This window comes from Mobula birostris, chromosome 3, assembly GCF_030028105.1.
Source record: "Mobula birostris isolate sMobBir1 chromosome 3, sMobBir1.hap1, whole genome shotgun sequence".
Lineage (NCBI taxonomy): Eukaryota > Metazoa > Chordata > Chondrichthyes > Myliobatiformes > Myliobatidae > Mobula > Mobula birostris.
The window spans coordinates 61,840,532-61,861,076 of record NC_092372.1 but is presented as its reverse complement, the minus strand read 5'-3'; the positions used below and the strand labels follow the sequence as shown (position 1 = coordinate 61,861,076).

The window sequence follows — 20,545 nt, the reverse complement described above, 5'->3', positions numbered from 1 at the left end:
TTCATTTTCATCCGTTAAAATATAGCCTTTAGTTAAAATTTTATTCGCGAATTAAATAAAATCAATAATTTTTATTTGCATTTTATCAACCACGCCTGTTATCGATAACGTGCAAGTTCAAGGCTCCTTCCAACTTCGCTCAAACCGAGTAATCCCCCACAGGTTCCGATCAAAGAACTCTCTGCAATTTTAATACCTAACGCACCCAAGTAACTTCGGGTAAACTGAATAAATATGCAATAAATCCATCATAGTCCGTCATGCAAAAGTGAAGTTAGACTAGGATCAAAAGCAACATATATAAAAAAAATCAGTTGTTTTATTGCAAACCAGCAGCAGCTCAACCCACTGACTTGGTTGACCGACGAAGCAGATTGCACGGATTTTGGGTCAGGCTTGCGGGGCGGCCCCGCCTCCTGACTGTGAGGGCGGGTGTCAGACTCAGGTGGCTACCCTGGTGAATAATTGAAGAGATGACATACCAGTACTGTTCTCCTCACTTGTATTGACCTCTCTTCTTATTAGTACAGTATTCTGAATTCTTCAAGATATTAATTACACTGCTGTTTGTAAATCTTGTGGAGAAATGTTTACATTGTATAGGGACTTACTTTTGGAAGTTTTCTTGGGTAAGTTTATCATTTCAAATCTTTGTTGCGTTTATTGCCATTCTTTTGGTTGAAATACTGTCGGTTGTCGGAGAATTCAAACGTTTTTTTTAATTATAAAAGTAAGTCTTTTAACATAAATTACACTTTGCAGAGAATATTGAAAACGATATCAAGAATAGAGTTTAATTATGGTCTTTAAACCCACATGCATTATTAATCGTTTCATTGTGAATAGTTTATTGGGAGGGTTTAAAACAAAAAATGATCCTAATAATTTTCCTTTTAACTTATCATTTATAATGTGAAATATCAATTCAAAATTCTCCATTTCAATTAATGACAGCTTTTAAAACTCTGAAAACGGATTTTGTGGAAAGTAAACTTTGATACTATTTTCTAGTACAGGTTATTATAACGACGTGAATCATATTTATAATTATTTTTAAGAACTTTGCTGTCTCTGTACTTACTGAGATCACTTGGGTGTATGTCTGGGTATGTAACTGAACCAATAATCCGGAAGTTTGGAGCAATAACCTGAGAAGGTTTCGTTCAAGTCCTCCTATGATAGTTTTACAATTTAAATCCTGTTTCCAAAAAATGTATGAATCAATTAAAGGGGCAATAGGTCTGACTGTAGCAAAACCCAGCTGATTCAGTTAAGTCCTTTTGGGGAAGGAAGCCACTGTCTCACTGCTCTCGACTATATGTGATCAAAATTCCACATCAGAATGGGCAATTCTTACCTCCTGTGGAATGGCCACTGCAGAGGAGGAACTGACTGAACTGTGGTTCAAGAAATGATTCCATCTCTTGGTAGCGAGGCAGGGACAATAAAAGTTTCTTTTATCAGCGACCCAAAAGTGAATTTAAACATATTAATTTATCAATTCATAAATGTGCAAATATGAAGATGGTTGCAGCACAGAAAAAATCAATAATTGAGAATGTCTGGAATTAAATTGGGAAATAATCCAATCATATTCTCTCACTTTGTATTGGGTTCTCAATTAGGCCATTTTACTTCAGCCTGAGAGGAATAATAAAGCAGTAAAGTACGTTAAATTCACTTTAAAAACAACAGTGGCAAAACAAATTCTATTTCACTGGAGGAACTCGGCAGGTCAGGCAGCATCTATAAAAAAGAGTAAATTCGATGTTTTGGCCGAGGTCCTTCCTGCTGAATTCCTCCTGCATTTTTTTTGTGTGCATGTGTTGCTTGGATTTCCAGAATCTGCAGATTTTCTCTTGTTTGTGATTGGACTGGTTAAAGGGCAGCACAGAAGTGTATCGGTTAGTGTAATGCTATTACAGTGCCAGTGATCTGGGCTCAGTTCTGCTGTTGTCTGTACGCTCACCCCGTGACTGTGTGAGATTCCTCTGGGTGCTCAAGTTCCATCCCTCAGTTCCAAAGACATGCGGGTTAGTAGGTTAATTGGTTCTGTCAGTGTAATTGCCAGCATCATGGGTTGGAAGGGCCTGTAACCTCCTGTGAAGTGTCTCGAAGTAAACAATCCGATATAAGTGCAGTGGGATCTGTTAAAATGCCAATTAATTTAGCTCTGGTTATAATTTTAGAAAAGGGAGTAATACAAAAACTAGAGTATAAATTAAATTTCCCCACTGGTATGTGGGGGAAAATAGTTTTGTTTTTCATTGACACCGTCGTAAGTCCCTGAGTATTGACTTTTCTGGAATACTTTTGTTGTTACGGCCCTCGATGGCCTCTCTGTCCCGCAAACCTCCACAAAGAAAGTGGGAAGGACGGTACTTGGGGATGATCTTGGCAAATTGTGCCATTTTATTAAATATCAGCACAATGTGTAATAATAGTCCTCTGTTTATTATTCAAGCTACTTCCTTCCCTCCAGTTGCATTCTTCCGAAAAAAAGTTAATTTTTATAAGGAACACACACAAAATGCTGGTGGAACGCAGCAGGCCAGGCAACATCTATAGGAAGAAGCACAGTCGATGTTTCGGGCCGAGACCCTTCATCAGGACTAACTGAAAGAAGAGGTAATAAGGCCCTTCCGTCCTTGTGTCTATGCCAAACAAGGTGGAATACCTTCTACCTTCAAATGAAACATGTGCCTCATCCACACATATTCATGTGCTGTGACCCTGTGCTGCCTCTTGTTGGGGCACAATGCATTTAGACCCCAGAATCAGGATTATTATGACCGACCTGTTGCGAACTGTGTTGCATGTGGCAGCAGCAGCAGTACAGTACAAGACATAACATTTACTAACATAGATAGTGCAAAAGGGCAATAACAAGGTATCCCTCTATAGTGATGGTGTTCGAGGTCATGCTATTGACTGTATACTTTTCCCTTACGTTTTGATCTCCTGAAGTACACCCTTTCACACTTGCTTGGATGATTCAACATCTAGAATTTCTGCATCTGTATCCATCACAGATCTACTGTATTTGCCACTAACTTTTTCTCTTTTGTTTACACAAGGTATTTCATTTCATTTGGAAATGTTCTGAAAACAGTAAATCATTAAGACATAAAGCAGACATGATTTTTGATGTTATAAAATACATGAATTAACAGTCCCCTCTCCCAGTTTCACCTATCACCTACCACCTTGTACCACTTCTTCCCCTTCCCCTACCTTCTTTTTCAGACTTATCTTTTTTCCAGCCCTGACGAAGGGTCTTGGCCCGAAACATCGACTGTACTCTTTTCCTAGATGCTGCCTGACCTGCTGAGTTCCTCCAGCATGTTGGCTGTATTGCTCATAAGGTGCCTGATGAGTGCATTCATTGGCTCTGGAAACTGATTATTTTGAACAATTAAGATTCTAATTATTTAGAATTATTTTTGATTTGGGTATACGGTGCAAAATAATGTGTATTCAAAAGGTAGTAGCTGAATGGTACATAAATGTTATTGTGAATCTGTGTGATCACACGAATGGGGGGAGAAAACACATCAAAAGTACACTCCAATTTGAAACTTAACTAGAGAATGCTAACTTTGGGTAAAGACACAAGTCAAATAGGACTCTACAGTTAGGGGGTCAGACAGGCGATTCTGTGGATGCAGGAAAGAAACATGGATGATAATTTGCCTCCCAGGTGCCAGGGTCCAGGATGTTTCTGATCATGTCCAAGATATCCTGAAGTGGGAAGGAGAACAGCCAGAGGTTGTGGTACATATTGGTACCAACGACATAGGTAGGAAAAGGGAGGAGGTCCTGAAAACAGAGTACAGGGAGTTAGGAAGGAAGTTGAGAAGCAGGACCGCAAAGGTAGTAATCTCGGGATTACTGCCTGTGCCACGTGACAGTGAGTATGGGAATAGAATGAGGTGGAGGATAAATGCGTGGCTGAGGGTTTGGAGCAGGAGGCAGGGATTCAGATTTCTGGATCATTGGGACCTCTTCTGGGCAGGTGTGACTTGTACAAAAAGGACGGGTTGCACTTGAATCCCAGGGGACCAATATCCTGGCGGGAGGTTTGCTAAGGCTACTGGGGAGAGTTTAAACTAGAATTGCTGGGGGATGGGAACCAAACTGAAGAGACGGAGGAAGGGGCTGTTGACTCAGAAATAGAGAAAGCTTGAGAACAGTGCGAGAGGGAGAATAGGCAGGTGATAGAGAAGGGACGCTCTCAGATGGACGGTTTGAGATGTGTCTATTTTAATGCAAGGAGTATTATGAACAAAGCAGATGAGCTTAGAGCGTGGATCAATAGTTGGAGATATGATGTGGTGGCCATTACAGAGACTTGGATGGCTCAGGGACGGGAATGGTTACTTTAAGTGGTGGGTTTTAGATGTTTCAGAAAGGACAGGGAAGGAGGCAAAAGAGGTGGGGACATGGCACTGATGATCAGAGATAGTATCACGGCTGCAGAAAAGGTGGACATCATGGAGGGATTGTCTACAGAGTCTCTGTGGGTGGAGGTTAGGAACAGGAAGGGATCAATAACTTTACTGGGTGTTTTTTATAGGCCGCCCAATAGTAACAGGGATGTTGAGGAGCAGACAGGGAGACAGATTCAGGAAAGGTGTAATACTAACAGGTTGTTGTGGTGGGAGATTTTAATTTCCCAAATATCAATTGGCATGTCTCTAGAGCGAGGGGTTTAGATGGCGTGGAATTTGTTAGGTGTGTTCAGGAAGGTTTCTTGACACGATGTATAGATGAGCCTACAAGAGGAAAGGCTGTACTTGATCTGGTATTGGGAAATGAACCTGGTCAGGTGTCAGATCTCTCAGTGGGAGAGCATTTTGGACATAGTGATCACAGTTCTATCTCCTTTACCATAACATTGGAGAGGGGTAGGAACAGACAAGTTAGGAAAGTGTTCAATTGGAGTAAGAGGAAATATGAGGCTATCAGGCAGGAATTTGGAAGCATAAATTGGGAACAGATGTTCTCGGGGAAATGTGTGGAAGAAATGTGGCAAATGTTCAGGGAATATTTGCGTGGAGTTCTGCATAGGTACGTTCCAAAGAGTCAGGGAAAGGATGGTAGGGTACAGGAACCGTGGTGTACAAAGGCTGTTGTAAATCTAGTCAAGAAGACAAGGAGAGCTTATGAAAGGTTCAAAAAACTAGGTAATGATAGGGATCTAGAAGATTACAAGGCTAGCAGAAAGGAACTTAAGAAAGAAATTAGGAGAGCTAGAAGGGGCCATGAGGAGGACTTGGTGGACAGGATTAAGGAAAACCCCAAGGCATTCTACAAGTATGTGAAGAGCAAGAGGATAAGACGTGAGAGAATAGGACCAATCAAGTGTGACAGTGGAAATGTGATTATGGAAACAGAGGAGATAGCAGAGGTACTTAATGAATACTTCAGTATTCACTATGGAAAAGGATCTTGACGACTGTAGGGATGACTTACAGCGGACTGAAAAGCTTGAGCATGTAGATATTAAGAAAGAGGATGTGCTGGAGCTTTTGGAAAATATCAAGTTGGATAAGTCACTGGGACCGGACGAGATGTAGCCCAGGCTACTGTGGAAGGTGAGGGAGGAGATTGCTGAGACTCTGGCGATGATCTTTGCATCATCAATGGGGACAGGAGAGGTTCCTGAGGATTGGAGGGTTGCGGATGTTTTTCCATTATTCAAGAAAGGGAGTAGAGGTTGCCCAGGAAATTACAGACCAGTGAGTCTTGCTTCAGTGGTTGGTAAGTTGATGGAGAAGATCCTGAGAGGCAGGATTTATGAACATTTGGAGAGGCATAGTATGATTAAGGATAGCCAACATAGCTTTGTCAAAGGCAGGTTGTGCCTTACATAGTCATACTTTATTGATCCCGGGGGAAATTGGTTTTTGTTACAGTTGCACCATAATTAAATAGTAATAAAACCATAAATAATTAAATAGTAATATGTAAATTATGCCGGGAAATAAGTCCAGGACCAGCCTATTGGCTCAGGGTGTCTGACCCTCCAAGGGAGGAGTTGTAAAGTTTGATGACCACAGGCAGGAATGACTTCCTATGACGCTTTGTGTTGCATCTGGGTGGAATGACTCTCTGGCTGAATGTACTCCTGTGCCCAACCAGTACATTATGTAGTGGATGGGAGACGTTGTCCAAGATGGTATGCAACTTGGACAGCATCCTGATTGAATGACGAATCTTGGATGAGCCTGATTGAATTTTTTGAGGATGTGACTAAACACATTGATGAAGGAAGAGCAGTAGATGTAGTGTATATGGATTTCAGCAAGGCATTTGACAAGGTACTACATGCAAGGCTTATTAAGAAAGTAAGGAGGCATGGGATCCAAGGGGACATTGCTTTGTGGATCCAGAACTGGCTTGCCCACAGAAGGCAAAGGGTGGTTGTAGACAGATCATATTCTGCATGGAAGTCAGTCACCAGTGGTGTGCCTCAGGGATCTGTTCTGGGACCCCTACTCTGCGTGATTTTTATAAATGACGTGGATGAAGAATTGGAGGGGTGGGTTAGTAAGTTTGCTGATGACACAAAGGTTGGAGGTGTTGTGGATAGTGTGGAGGGCTGTCAGAGGTTACAGCGGGACATTAATAGGATGCAAAACTGGGCTGAGAAATGGCAGATGGAGTTCAACCCAGATAAGTGTGAGGTGGTTCATTTTGGTAGGTCAAATATGATGACAGAATATAGTATTAATGGTAAGACTCTTGGCAGTGTGGAGGATCAGAGGGATCTTGGGGTCTGAGTCCATAGGACACTCAAAGCTGCTGCGCAGGTTGACCCTGTGGTTAAGAAGGCATACAGTGCATTGGCCTTCATCAACCGTGGGACTGAGTTTGGGAGCCGAGAGGTAATGTTGCAGCTACATAGGACCCTGGTCAGACCCCGCTTGGAGTACTGTGCTCAGTTCTTATCACCTCACTACAGGAAGGACGTGGAAACCATAGAAAGAGTGCAGAGGAGATTTACAAGACTGTTGCCTGGATTGGGGAGCATGCCTTATGAGAATAGGTTGAGTAAACAGGGCCTTTTTTCTTTGGAGCAACAGAGGATGAGAGGTGACCTGATCGAGGTGTACAAGATGATGAGAGGCATTGATCATGTGGATAGTCAGAGGCTTTTTCCCAGGGCTGAAATGGCTAGCACAAAAGGGCACAGTTTTAAGGTGCTTGAAAGTAGGTACCAGAGGAGATGTCAGGTAATTTTTTTACACAGAGAGTGGTGAGTGCTTAGAATCGGCTGCCGGTGACGGTGGTGGAGGCGGATACCATAGGGTCTTTGAAGAGATTCTTGGATAGGTACATAGAGCTCAGAAAAATAGAGGGCTATGGGTAACCCTAACTTGACCTGAAACAGGAATCTGTGGGCCATGGCAGTCAAAGCTCAAACTGGGCATGGCACCTAATGATGATGATGGGTAACCCTAGGTAATTTCTAAGGTAAGGACATGTTCAGCACAGCTTTGTGGGCTGAAGGGCATGTATTGTGCTGTAGGTTTTCTATGTCTCTATGTTGAAACAATTGGCTTTTTCTCTTTCAATTAAATTTATAATTCTGTGCTGTTCTTTTGACTAAACTGCTACTATGAATTTCAATTTTCAGGTTACATTTCCCTCTCCCTTTATTATGGCTTGGCCCCTATGCTCTGGTACTTCCCGCTTCAGGTTTTGGAAATCACCGGCTATGAAATCCTTGCTGCAGTTTACGGCACACCTTTAATATTGAGCAGCACAACAGTGTGGAAATTGGCCAACAACAAGTATGTCATTGCCTTTCTCAGACTAATCACTCTAGGTAAGTGAGTGCCTTGCTTTGCGATAGCTCATAAAAATATCAAGTATTTATCCTTATGTCTGCACCTGCTCCATTCTAAACAACTGCTATGAGTCAGCCTGTTTATACCATCACAGATCAGGTTGTTATTAAAACAAATCCCAAAGCACCAAATTCGCACCAGCACAAAAAAAGAAAATCTTTCTGGTGTGAGGGGTGGAGTATTGATTTTCACTTGTCCCAGATTACTTGATTACAACATAAGGTATGAAGTTGAATCACAGCCTGGTTTATCCACTAGTTCTTTCAGAAGGCCGCAAGTACTCTGATAGTTAACTTCAGTATTCATTCTTTGTGACTCAACCTTGCAAGTGTGCGTAGATTGTTTGACAGGGATTTGCAGCTGAGCTCATTTGTTTCTGCTTGATGTCTGCCCATACACAATGAATCCTACATCTTATAATGAGAATAAAATGTGATGGAGCTTCCTTTGGTGCTTACATAATAAAATAACTATCCATTGGGCAGCATGGTAGTCTAGTGATTAGCACAGCGTTTACAACACCAGTGACCCGGGTTCAAATCCTGCCACTGCCTGTAAAGAGTCTGTACGTTTTCCCCATGACCGCATGGGTTTCCTCTGGGTGCTCTGGTTTCCTCCCACAGTCCAACGATGTACCAGTTGGTATGTTAATTGGTCATTGTAAATTGCCCCATGATGAAGCTAGGATGAAATAGATGGCTTGCTGGGTGGTGTGGCTTGAAGGGCTGGAAAGGTCTGTTCTGTGCTGTATCCCAATAGATAAATTCCTCACAAGTAATTGGTCAAAAATTAGCTTACAAACATGAATATATAATTTAAACATCTTGAATTGTTAGTGGATTAAATTAAATGGATAAACTTAGTGGGTTATACAACTGTGCTTTAGACTTTCATAAAGACAGTTAAATAAAATGCTTATCTCTGTACCCAGTCCCTAATGGAAAATGTAAGAAACAACAAAAAAATTGGAAATGCATGGATAATTAGAGTAATTCTCTTTGGAGAAAGAAATCTATTTTCTCTAATCGGAGACTCTTCATTAAATGCAGAGGCAAAATTAAGAGTGGATAATATGGTTATGATCTCAAATTATTGAATCTAGAAGATGTGAAGATGTAAGAGGTAGGAGAAGGAGTTTGCTGTCTGTCTCTGTGAGCCTGTTCTGCATTCATTAATATTGTGGCTGACCTACAACTTCTAGACCATCTCCTTTCACTGTCCCCTTATCTACAATTTCCTTAATATCTAGAAACATTGTCCCAAGTTTTGAATGAACCTTGTGACTTGGCCTCTATATCCTTACAAGTTAGGAAACTCCAAAGATTCACTACCTTTTGTGTGAAGAAATTTCTTCTCACCTTGTTCTATGACACACCTCCCCCCCACCAGTTCTTGACCACAGTCTCGGGAAAATCATCCTTCCCAACATCTAGTCTATCTACCCCTGTGAGAATTTTGTAAATTTCAATGACATCTCTCATCCTGTACTCTAGAAAATACATATTTGACCTGCCTAATCTCTGCCCTGGTAGCAAATGCACTATTCCTGAAACCACTGTGGGGAAGACTCATTCCACATTCTCTTCTTTTATTGCCATCCCATCTTGCTTTCTGTCATAGGCAAACTGGGAAACAGCATTTGGTCATCTCCACAAAATGTAGATGGGGCTGTGGGGCTCGAGCACTGATTCCTGCGATATCCCACTGGTCATAGCCGAGAAAGAGGAGTTGCTGCTTGTTGCCTTTGATCTGTCATGGTTTAGGGGAAGATTAATGTTACCCCTCTTTCTCGCTCACAAATGCTGTCTAAGCCATTGAGTAAGAACAGCATTTTCACATTTATTTTTCAGAATCTAATTGTTTTTCAATTATTGCTCATAGAAATTGTAATGCTGACTTCACATAAAATAGACTCATTTAGGTTAAAGATTGACAAGAGCTTCAGCCAAAGGTTCAGTGCCAATACCTGACCTGAAAGTGCAAAAAGGTGTAACATCAATCAAAAGCCTGATGTTTGTGTTGGAATCCTTTCACCTGCGTCAGGCTCTCTCACCTTAAGGGAACAATCAGTGGCTTGTTCATGTTATTATGGCACCTAGGCAAGCAGGGCCTTCTGGCTCTAATAAAACCAGGGCTGCTGCTGAACAACGTGCTTGTTTACCTGTACATTTCTCTTGTGCAATCCTCACCTACACACTCTCTAGTATTGCACAGGTTCTGAGAAGATAAGAACACCTGAGAGATAAGCACTAGTGTGGATTGTTGTTCAGTGGTGTCCCTTTTTATTGCACATGGAAAATTGCAGTAAGATGGTGGCTTAGCTTTCCTATCTCCACCCTGCAGGAGAACATCAATTGCTTCTCATGCCCACAAGAAAATACTGAATGTAATATGTTCTATGAGAGAAAAACAAAAAGGTGGAACTCTACATCACAAGCGATTGTATTTCACAAAATCTTTTTGTTTGCTGTAATCTTAAATTTACTGCTCTCCACACCTCCACCCTTAAAGCACTTCTTCAATACATCTTTTTGATCTCAATATCTCACTGTATGCCTGTTAAATGTTAAAAATGTGGGTTATGACCTTTAATTTTCCCCAAGAAAAATTGGCTGGAGTCATTTAGTGTTTATTAGGTGTGTTAAAAAGCAAACTTACAAAAATTAGTGCAAATAGTGGAAAAAAAACAGTATTTAAAAAGAGATATCTACAAGATACAATTATAGCTCTGTACTTATTCTTGTCTGGTGTGAACTCCTGGTAGCTCCAATCACTCCGTATCATCATCAGTGGGTACATCATCTGTACAATTATCAACAGAGGCAGGAGAGCCAGTATATTTCTCAAAGCGCCATTGGCTGTGTGACTTTCTAGGCCTTTTGGTTTCTTCCTCGCACAGATTAAGGTTGTAACCCAGCCATTGTTTTGGTTTTAGCGCAAATCATGACAAAATAAGAAATAGCACTACCTACTCCAGGATTAACAGATGGATGTGATTGGCTATTTCCCTTCCTCAGTAACTCATGTAACACAAGCAAATCTCTCCCCAGAATCATGCCAACTGGTAGTTTCTCCAGCACCCCACCTTTCTTCAAATACTTAGTAATGCACACAGAATGCTGGAGGAACTCAGCAGGCCAGGCAGCATTTATGGAAAAGAGTAAACAGTCGACGTTTCAGGCCAAGACCCTTCGTCAGGACTTCTTTGTTTTCATCAAATACTTGTGGTCATCCATCTCAATAGTGAGTTCTGCCAATGGCTCACACTTTCGGTCACGATGGACATATTGGACAGGTGTTTGGTGGCTGTAGTCAATGCCAAAGGCTTTTCTTAATTAATGACTGTGAACTACGAAAAGAGCTTTAACGAGATTTCCATTAACGTTGTCTATTATAAACATTAGGCTCCTTCTCCTCACATTCGGCTTGTTTCTCATTACCATACTCTCAATCATTAGTCATCTTCATCGTCATCACAAGAGATGACGTGCTGTGAAGCAATTTGAGTCATTGTGCTGCATTTAAAAACTCACTGCTGTACATGACATACAAAATGCTGGAGGAACTCACAAAGAAGGACTATTGCATTTTGAAAACGACTCAGTTGATATTTTAAGCGTTTCCCTCTGTGTTCCTTTGTTTGGAGTAGGCACTGGGTGGAAGCTGAAGCTTCAGAATTATTTTTATGTATTCATTTGTGGGCGTGTGGCTCTTGCAAGGTCAAAATTTGTTGCTCATTCCAAATTGCTTTTGTTGAATGGCTGTAGTACATCTGGTGTAAACGTCCTTCACCATGTTGGACAGAAAGTTCTGGAATTTGAGTATGAAATGTAATTTTAACATTGCTCATTCCTGGTAAAAATGATAGCTGTTTCTCTACCATCCCCACCTCCCCCGCCCCCAAATGCTCTTAGTTTGTTGAATATTTGCAAGGTTTTCTGTTTTTGGTACAGTAGTTGGTTTATTATTGTCACAGGTACTGAGATACAGGGTAAAGCCTGTCGGCATGCCATCCATAAGTAATGAAGGTAGTACAAAAGGAAATACAGTGGGACGATGCAGTATCCAAGTGTGCAGTTATTGAGAAAGTGTAGGTGGTCAAATGAGGTGCAAGGGCCGTAACGAGAGCAGGAGTTTTTTGTTATCATAGAAGATATCTGTTTAAGAGTTTGTAACAGTGGGCTAGAAATTGTCCTTGTTTCTTGTGGTGCGTGTTTTTAAGCTTTTGTATCTTCTGCCTGATGGAAGTGGGGAAAATAGGGAGTGACTAAGTTGGGAGAGGTCTTTGATTATGCTGCTTTCTTTCCTGAGGAAGCAAAAGTGTAGATAGTCAATGCAAGGGAGGTTGTTTCGGTGATGGACTGTGTTGCATTCACATTTTTCTGCAATTTCTTGCAGTCTTGGGCAGACAAGTTGCCATAATCTGTCCTGCCATGGTGAGCCACCGCAGGCATACCCACTGTAATGAATGGGAAGTCACTGAAGGGTAATGGAAATTAAAAGATACTCACAGTTTAGTAAATTAACAATGGTGACGTCTGTCAAAATCCAGATGGTCTATGAAGGTGAGATCTGTACTGGGCAACATTTGCTCCATATCATGTCACAATAAGCATTGGCTGTTGACAATAGCTGTGGTTACTTTAACAATATTTTTATATTGATACACAGTACATGCAAAATTCTTGAATTGTGGAATCTTTTCTTTGTCCTTTGCCTCTGTAGATATATTAACTGGAATTTTGATTGCTGTTGCCTATTAGTTGGAAGGGTAGTATCACTAAACCCAGTGATATTAAGCTATAACAAAAGACCTCTATAAGTAGCTGATGAAATACAGTACTCCAGTTTCTGCATTATTTTCATTTCACAAATCAAAAAATCTAAAAATTTTTCATATGCTTCTAACGGAAGTCAACTACAATATTATTTTTGTCTTGCAGGAAGCATTGCTTCTTTTCAAGCCTCTTGCCCTCTTACCCGAACTGTAACACTGGCTCTTGGTGTAGCTTCAGCTCTGCTTGTTCAAGCCATCACCTGGTGGTCAGGAGACCTTCAGCAAAGGTAGTAATCTTTTGCACCTTGTACCTGAGATCACAGTAATAATAGTATTGAATGGTAGTTGTTATTTGTAATCAGGAAGCATCTGAATGATAGTTATGCTAATTTAGTTGCATTAATAGACAGCCACACTAAATTAACATATTGCATTTCATTCCTGTACTGAAACAAGATGGTTAAGTATTTACAATATGTGAGGTTGCCTAATCGAGAAGGTGACTTTTTATAGCAAATTGCCCTGTAATTTCAATTGCTCAGAGGATGTGGATTGAACTTGTTTAGTTGCAGGTGGAATGCAAACCATTTGTGAGAAATGGAATATGTGTGGCCCATGTTAAAATGTTTTGGCTGATCAATAAAAAGACAAAAAGACTAAGTACAAGGTGGTAAAGTAAAATGATAGAAATGAAAAAAGGCTGAAAAGAATATGTAAAATAACAGCTCAGTAATTCTTCAAAACCCAAATTATTTGTTTTACCATAAAGGCTAAATGAATGCTAATGTAATTTCTATGTTGTAAATTTGTAGGCTCTGCAGATTTTGGGGTTTCATTCTGGGTCATATTCTGCAACTGGTATTAAGGATCTGGTGCACCTCCCTGAACCCAGTGTGGGCATCCAATACCTTCAACTCTTTAATACTGGCTGTGGGTGCCATTGTGACTTTGGAGAGAATACGTTCAGGTAATGAATATATTAAGTAGTAAAGTATTTTAACATTCAAAAAGGTTGAATAGTTGTCCATGTAGAAACTAAGCATACTTTAATATTTAGTTTTTGTAATCCTGGGGCATGCAGGATCTTTAATGTCTGAGATTTATGTTGAAGTTCCCTTCAGGTATATTGCCATTTTCTGCAGGTTCGAATCCTGGAAATTCCCACCCATAAGAACAGGGGAAATCTCAACAAGGGCCACAGTGGCTCAAGGAATTGACTCATCATCTTAGTAATGCCCACTTCTTCGGGATAAATCATTTATATACAAAAAGTTGGTAAGGAAATTGTGGCCTCCTTTGTTTACTCTAGGATGAATGAATGAAGTGGGACTTTGTACTGGAGAGTTGTCGTGCTGTGGTTAAACCAGTGAACCATGTCACAGAAAAAGGAAGATAAGCAGTTTATTGATGTTGAGAGAGCAGTGAAAAGGCTTTTAAAATTGTAGTTATCTACTTTCAATTTTGGATAGTTAGAAGATAAATCTTGATGCAGCTACATTACTTATAATGATTTTGCCAGGATAAAGGTGAAATCTTTGGAGACTAGCTTCTATTAGTCACAAAGTACACAACTATTTAAGGATACAGGTTGCAGAGAAACTGCGTTCATTGAATTGAATCGACTTTATTTCTTACATCCTTCACATGCATGAGGTGTAAAAATCTTTACGTTATGTCTCTGTGTCCGCATATGCAATTTGCAAATTATAGTAATTTATAGTAAGTAATATGTACAGTAAGATATACAAAGAACAGTCAGTATAGCTTAGAAATACAATAGTGTCAGTGTGAATTAATCAGTCTGATGGCCTGGTGGAAGAAGCTGTCCAGAGCCTGTTGGTCCTGGCTTTTATGCTGCGGTACCATTTCCGGATGGTAGCAGCTCGAACAGTTTGTGGTTGGGGTGACTTGGGTCCCCAATGATCGTTTAGACCCTTTTTACATATTTGTCACTGTAACTGTCCTGAAGAGTGGGAAGTTCACATCCACAGATGCACTGGGCTTTCCACACCACGCTCTGCAGAGTCTTGCAATTGAGGGAAATACAGTTCCTGTACCAAGCAGTGAGGCAGCCAGTCAGGATGCTCTAAATTGTGCCCCGTCTGAGGTGAAAGAGACACTGTTGTGCCTTTTTCACCACACAGCTGGTGTGTACAGACCACATGAGATGTGTATGCCAAGGAACTTAAAGCTGTTTATCCTCTCAAACCCAGATCCATTGATATCAATAGGGGTTAGCCTGTCTCTGTTCCTCCTGTAGTCTACAACCAGCTCCTTTGTTTTTGCAACATTGAGGGAGAGGTTGTTTTCTTGACACCACTGTGTCAGGGTGATGACTTCTCTGTAGGTTGCCTCATTTTTATTTGAAATAAGATTGAATTTATTTGAGGTACATTAATTCCTATAAATTAATTTACACATGCTATATTTTAACAAGACATTCTCATTCACTGGAGTATAGGATAGTATTCTAAAACCCATTTTCAGTTTGTGTATGGAAATACATGGTGTTTTTCAGTATCATGTCTTGTTATTTCAAGAAGTTCCATGTGTTGGCGTGTGGCCAAGTGGTTAAGGCATTCGTCTAGTGATTTGAAGGTTGCTAGTTCGAGCCTTGGCTGAGGCAGCATGTGTGTCCTTGAGCAAGGCATTTAACCACACATCTGCGATGACACCGGTGCCAAGCTGTATGGGTCCTAATGCCCTTCTCTTGGACAACATTGGTGGCGTGGAGAGGGGAGACTTGCAGCATGGGTAACTGCTGTTCTTCCGTACAACCTTGCCCATTAGAATACATTTTCTGTTGGAAATAGGATGATAGATGTGTTCAAGGCATTTAGAAATGGAATTTGATGATCCAGAGAAACTGATAGGTAAGTAGTTAGAAGCCTTGTTTGTTTAGCATTGACAGTTATTTATAGAAGATTGGGATATTAATTTCTACACCAAAGATTTGATTACAGGATCTAGGTTGATATTTCAATGCAGAATTGATAATTGAACTTTTGAGGTTAGGTCTTTTGGTTGAGTTGCTAAATAGAATGCTTTAAGAAGAAAACTTATGGAGAGAGCAAGAAACGTTCCTTCTAGTAGAGTGGCTGATAGGTATCCCTCAACCACTACTATGAAAATGGAACATCAGGCTACCTTTTTCAATACAGTCTGTGAAACCTCTTTGCTGTATGCCCATTGCTGTTCTGATTTTTATAGTACTCAGTACTCTTCAAAAGGTACCTAATTGGATTTGAAGCATTTTGTTATACCTTGTAGATGCGAAAGATGCTCTAAAAAAGAAAAAAAAACACTTAGGTTGCAGAATTGCTTTCTTTGTAATTGTTTCACCCTGTGTATTGACCATAGTGGAGTGATATCTTGATCACATCTCATCTGTTTCCTAGCTGCGGACTCTACCTGCATTTTCCCTGTAACCTTTAATTATCCCGCTGTGCAAAAATCCATCTATCTTGTGCAAATATATTCAATGAGGTAGCTTCTAATGCTTCCCTGGGCAGAGAGTTCCATAGATTCACTACTTTCTGAGAAAAGCAGTATCTCCTCATTTCCCTGAATCTTGAGGCCACGTCCCCTGGTTCTAGTCTCACCTACAAGTGGAAACCACTTTCCTACCTCTATCTATCCATTCCATGATTTTATATTTTTCTATAAGATCCCCTCTCAATCTTCTGAATTCCACCAAGTATTGTTCCAGGTGACTCAATATGTCCTCTTAGGCTAATCCCCTCATCTCCAGAATCAACCCGATGAATCTCATCTGTGCTGCCTCCAAAACTAACATATCTTTCCTCAAGTAAGGAGACCAGAACAGTATGCAGTACTCCAGCTGCAGCTTTGCCAGTACCAGGTGAAGTTGCAGCATTACCTCCCTGCTGTTAAATACGAGCTCTCTTCAGAGCAATGAAAGCCAACGTTTTATTTGTCTTCATGCACAAGCACTCCCAGGTTCCTCTGCACAACAGCAATACTGCAATCTTTCACCATTTAAATGATAATCAGATCTTCTGTTTTTCCTCCCAAAGTGGATGATCTCACATTTAGCAATATGTACTCTGTCTGCCGGACCTTTGCCCATATCAGAAACAGTGTCTCTGATGTGATCCGTTAATGGTATCTCTTTCCATGTGTGTTACTGAGTGTTCTCAGCATGTTTACTTTCAGATTTCCGGAATCTGACGTTCTAGTTATTTTCTTCTCCCGCCCCACCCCCCTGCCATCTGTAGCTGTACCTGTTATGTTTGCTTAAGGCACACCTACAACTCAGCTCTTTGTTCCCTACAAATGTTAAATGAAAATTTTAGGGATATGTCATTTAACACAGTCAGCATGAATACCCTTAACAATTTTGTGAATAAATCAGATTTTTTTTTGCCCCACTGTTGCTGTATATTAACTACTCTTTTCCCGAAGAATGGAACGCAGAATGCTGGAAGAATCCAGCCAGTCAGCAGCATCTGTGGACAAAGAAAGCCTTTCCGCTGATGTAGTTTGACTGGCTAAGTTCTTCCAGTAACTGTTTTATCTGCAGTTTTACTTGTGTTCCACTTGGCATTTGACAGTATATTCAACTGGCTGGATCATCTGAAGTTTCTCAGTTCCATGAGTTCATCTGTGGTTAACTGACAAGAGATCTGTCTCTTACAATGATTATTGTAAGACTATTGAACGATAGTACAGTAAGATGGATTCTTGACCTCATCATCTAACTTGCCTCGGCTTTGCAACTTAAATGTGTGCCTGCACTGCATTTTCTCAGTAATGAGAACACTTTATTCTGCATTCTGATATTATTTTCTCTTTGTACTACCACAATGCATTAACAAAATTAAATGGTCTGTATGAATGGCAGATTTTTCACTTTTCCTTGGTACACGTGATGATAATAATAAACCAATTTAACGTTTTGTAATAAATTGGTTTAAATGAAATCCTTTTTATCTGTGATAGATTTTCAGAAGATATCTCAGAAAGAAGAGAAGATAAAATCACCGGTGAAAAAGATGGAACCTGATGTTTGGTTCGATTGGCTTGTGAGTGGAGCTGCCTATGGAAGTCTATTGTTCCTCATACACTGGATATTCGGGGAGGTCTCTCTTGTTTCACGGTGGGCGGTGAGTGGCCACCCAGATACTGGACCAGATCCAAATCCTTATGGGTAAGTCATGGGTTACATGAAGAGCTCAATTATGGGTCAGAATTTTCTGCAACAGTATACCTTTTGGAAACAGGACCAATGTAAAGTTGTTTTGTCTGCCTGGGATATGTTCAACTTCTATGATGGATTTATAACCCTGACTCTGGTGCATTTGAACTGCAATGACCATTCTTACCAAGCATTAATAGAGTATTAACTTTTAGTGAAAGGTCTTTTCACAAATACTGACATTGGATATTCCAAGCATTATTTGTTTTTTATTTCATTAGCAGTTTATTATTTAAATATTTTATTATCGTTGATATCTGAAGTGATTAGTTGTCATCCAATGTATTCAGACATTTGTTTTTATTTCCACCATGTAATTACTGACTCATTCGTTTGCAGTCCTTGTTCTTGAATGGATAAGCACTTCATATTGAACTGTGAGCTGAAATATCATTCAAGCAGCAAGCTGGAGATGACTAATGAAGGTCCTCAGGAGTCTTTGAATATAAGAGTGCGGTGTCACTGTCAATGTTGCTCATTTAGTTCTTCCCGATTTGATTCGTGTATGTTTAAGAGGGAGAAGGAGATGGTGTTTGAGATTGGGGGTGTTAGAGGCGACTATGTTCGAACAGGGTGGTGGTACTGGCTGTAAGAGGGGATTAGGGTACAATCAAGGAGTCGTGGAGTTATAGAAAAGTACAGCACAGAAACATGCCCTTTGGCCCATCTAGTCCCTGCCAAAACATTTAAACTCCCATCGATATGCACTGGGACCATAGACGTCCTTACCCCTACCATCTGTTTTTTCAGCCTATCTTTCCAACTGGTCCAGATCCCACTGCAAGCCTCGCTGTCCACTGTACACCCCATCTTGATGTCATCTGCAAATATCTCTCTCACCCCTCTCTCACGTGCCCCCAATGCATGTACTCCACACACACACACACACACACACACACACACACACACACACACACACACACACACACACACACCCCCGCTCCGCCAGTCCCCGCATTACTCTAAATCTCATGGTCTGTAATGTAGGTCATATCTTTCTTATTACTCAGTTCCACCCATAATGCCTCACTAGACAAGTTCTCCTGACTGTCCTGACTGAGCACTTCAGTAATAATGCCAGCCCTCCTCCTCCAATTCCTTCCGGTTTGTCACATCTAAAACAACGGAGCCCCAGAATTTGAGCTGCCAGCCCTGCCCCTCCTGCAGCAAAGTCTCACTAATGTCTACGATATCATAATTCCAGGTGTTGATCCATGACCTGAACTCATCTGCCTTTCCTATGATACTTCTTGCATTGAAATATATGCAACTCAGGACATCCGTCGCACGGTGCTCTACCTTTTTCAATACCTGACTCCCCAACCTCTCCATTATCTGTTATGGCACTCTGGTTCCCATCCCCCTGCAATGCTGATTTAAGCCACCTCGCGCAGTACTGGCAAACCCCTCTGCAAGGGTATTAGTCCCCTTCCAGTTCAGGTGCAAACCATTTCTTCTGTACAGGTCCCACCTTCCCTGCAAGTGAGACCAATGACCCAAAAATCTGATGTCCTTCCTCCTACACCAATGTATCAATGCACCTAGCTCTTTGGTTCCATCTGCATAGTGCCTGCCTACCAATTACTTTTGTAAGTTTATTTTAAATTTAGTGAGAGGAACACCTCTAAACAATGACATTGGAGGCTGGGTGCTTGTCTAGTGATTGTTGGAAGGACAGACAAGGCCAAATCACATTTCCACAATAACAGTGCTTCTGAAAATGTGGAAATACTGAAACTAACATTACGAGACTTGTTTCCAAAAATTTATGTTTCTAATAATATTATGGGCTTTATTTTTCAACATGTTATAATTATTTCATGACAAACATTTTTTTTTGCTTTTTTTTAATCAATCTGAATATTTTTCCCATTTGCCCTGTTGATCCAAGGGAAGTGGGTGTCCGAGGCAAATGTTTTTACAACTGTGTATAGTTGACACTATAATATGACTCTAGGTAACTTTATGGAAATTTCACAAACTCTCAACAAATCATTTACAGGAAACACACATAAAATGTTGGTGGAATGCAGCAGGCCAGGCAGCATCTACAGGAAGAAGTACAGTTGATGTTTCAGGCTAAGACCCTTCATCAAGACTAACTGAAAGAAAAGATAGTAAGAGATTTGAGAGTGGGGGGGGGGATCCGAAATGATAGGAGAAGACAGGAGGGGGAGGGAAGAAGCTAAGAGCTGGAAAGTTGATTGGCAAAAGGGATACAGAGTTGGAGAAGGGGGAGGATCATGGGACGGGAGGCCTAGGGAGAAAGAAAGGGGGAGGGGAGCCCAGAGGAAGGTGGAGAACAGGCAAGGAGTGATTGTGAGAGGGACAGAGAGAGAAAAAAGAGAGAGAGGAAAAAGGGGGGGGGGGAATAATAAATAAATAAGGGATGGAGTATGAAGGGGGAGGAGGGGCATTAACGGAAGTTAGAGAAGTCGATGTTCATGCCAGCAGGTTGGAGGCTACCCAGACAGAATATAAGGTGTTATTCCTCCAACTTGAGTGTGGCTTCATCTTGACAGTAGAGGAGGCCATGGATTGACATATAAGAATGAGAATGGGACGTGGAATTAAAATCATTTGTAGGATCCATTTTTAGAGCTTTGCAAGACCAAAAAAAGATCCATAGGGAATGTTCTAACCTGACTGTAGCACATATTGATTTGAAATCCAGATTTTGATGAAAATTACTTA

At 40.8% G+C, this 20,545-nt stretch overlaps 1 protein-coding gene across 2 annotated transcripts in view; it reads left to right on the top strand.

Annotated features, from left to right (window-relative positions):
* The first annotated feature begins 495 nt into the window (after window positions 1–495).
* LOC140195075 (PGAP2-interacting protein-like) overlaps window positions 496–20,545 on the top strand; it is an 81,258-nt gene continuing 61,208 nt past the window's right edge. Inside the window, exons 1-5 of one of the 2 annotated variants that reach the window (XM_072252723.1) lie at window positions 496–629; window positions 7,643–7,834; window positions 12,800–12,920; window positions 13,446–13,600; window positions 17,596–17,803. In XM_072252723.1, the coding sequence (XP_072108824.1) occupies window positions 587–629; window positions 7,643–7,834; window positions 12,800–12,920; window positions 13,446–13,600; window positions 17,596–17,803 (719 nt within the window). In that variant the 5' untranslated portion in view covers window positions 496–586. Of the gene's footprint in view, window positions 630–7,642; window positions 7,835–12,366; window positions 12,422–12,799; window positions 12,921–13,445; window positions 13,601–17,595; window positions 17,804–20,545 lie in introns of those variants that run through there. The other variant, XM_072252724.1, reaches the window with a different exon arrangement.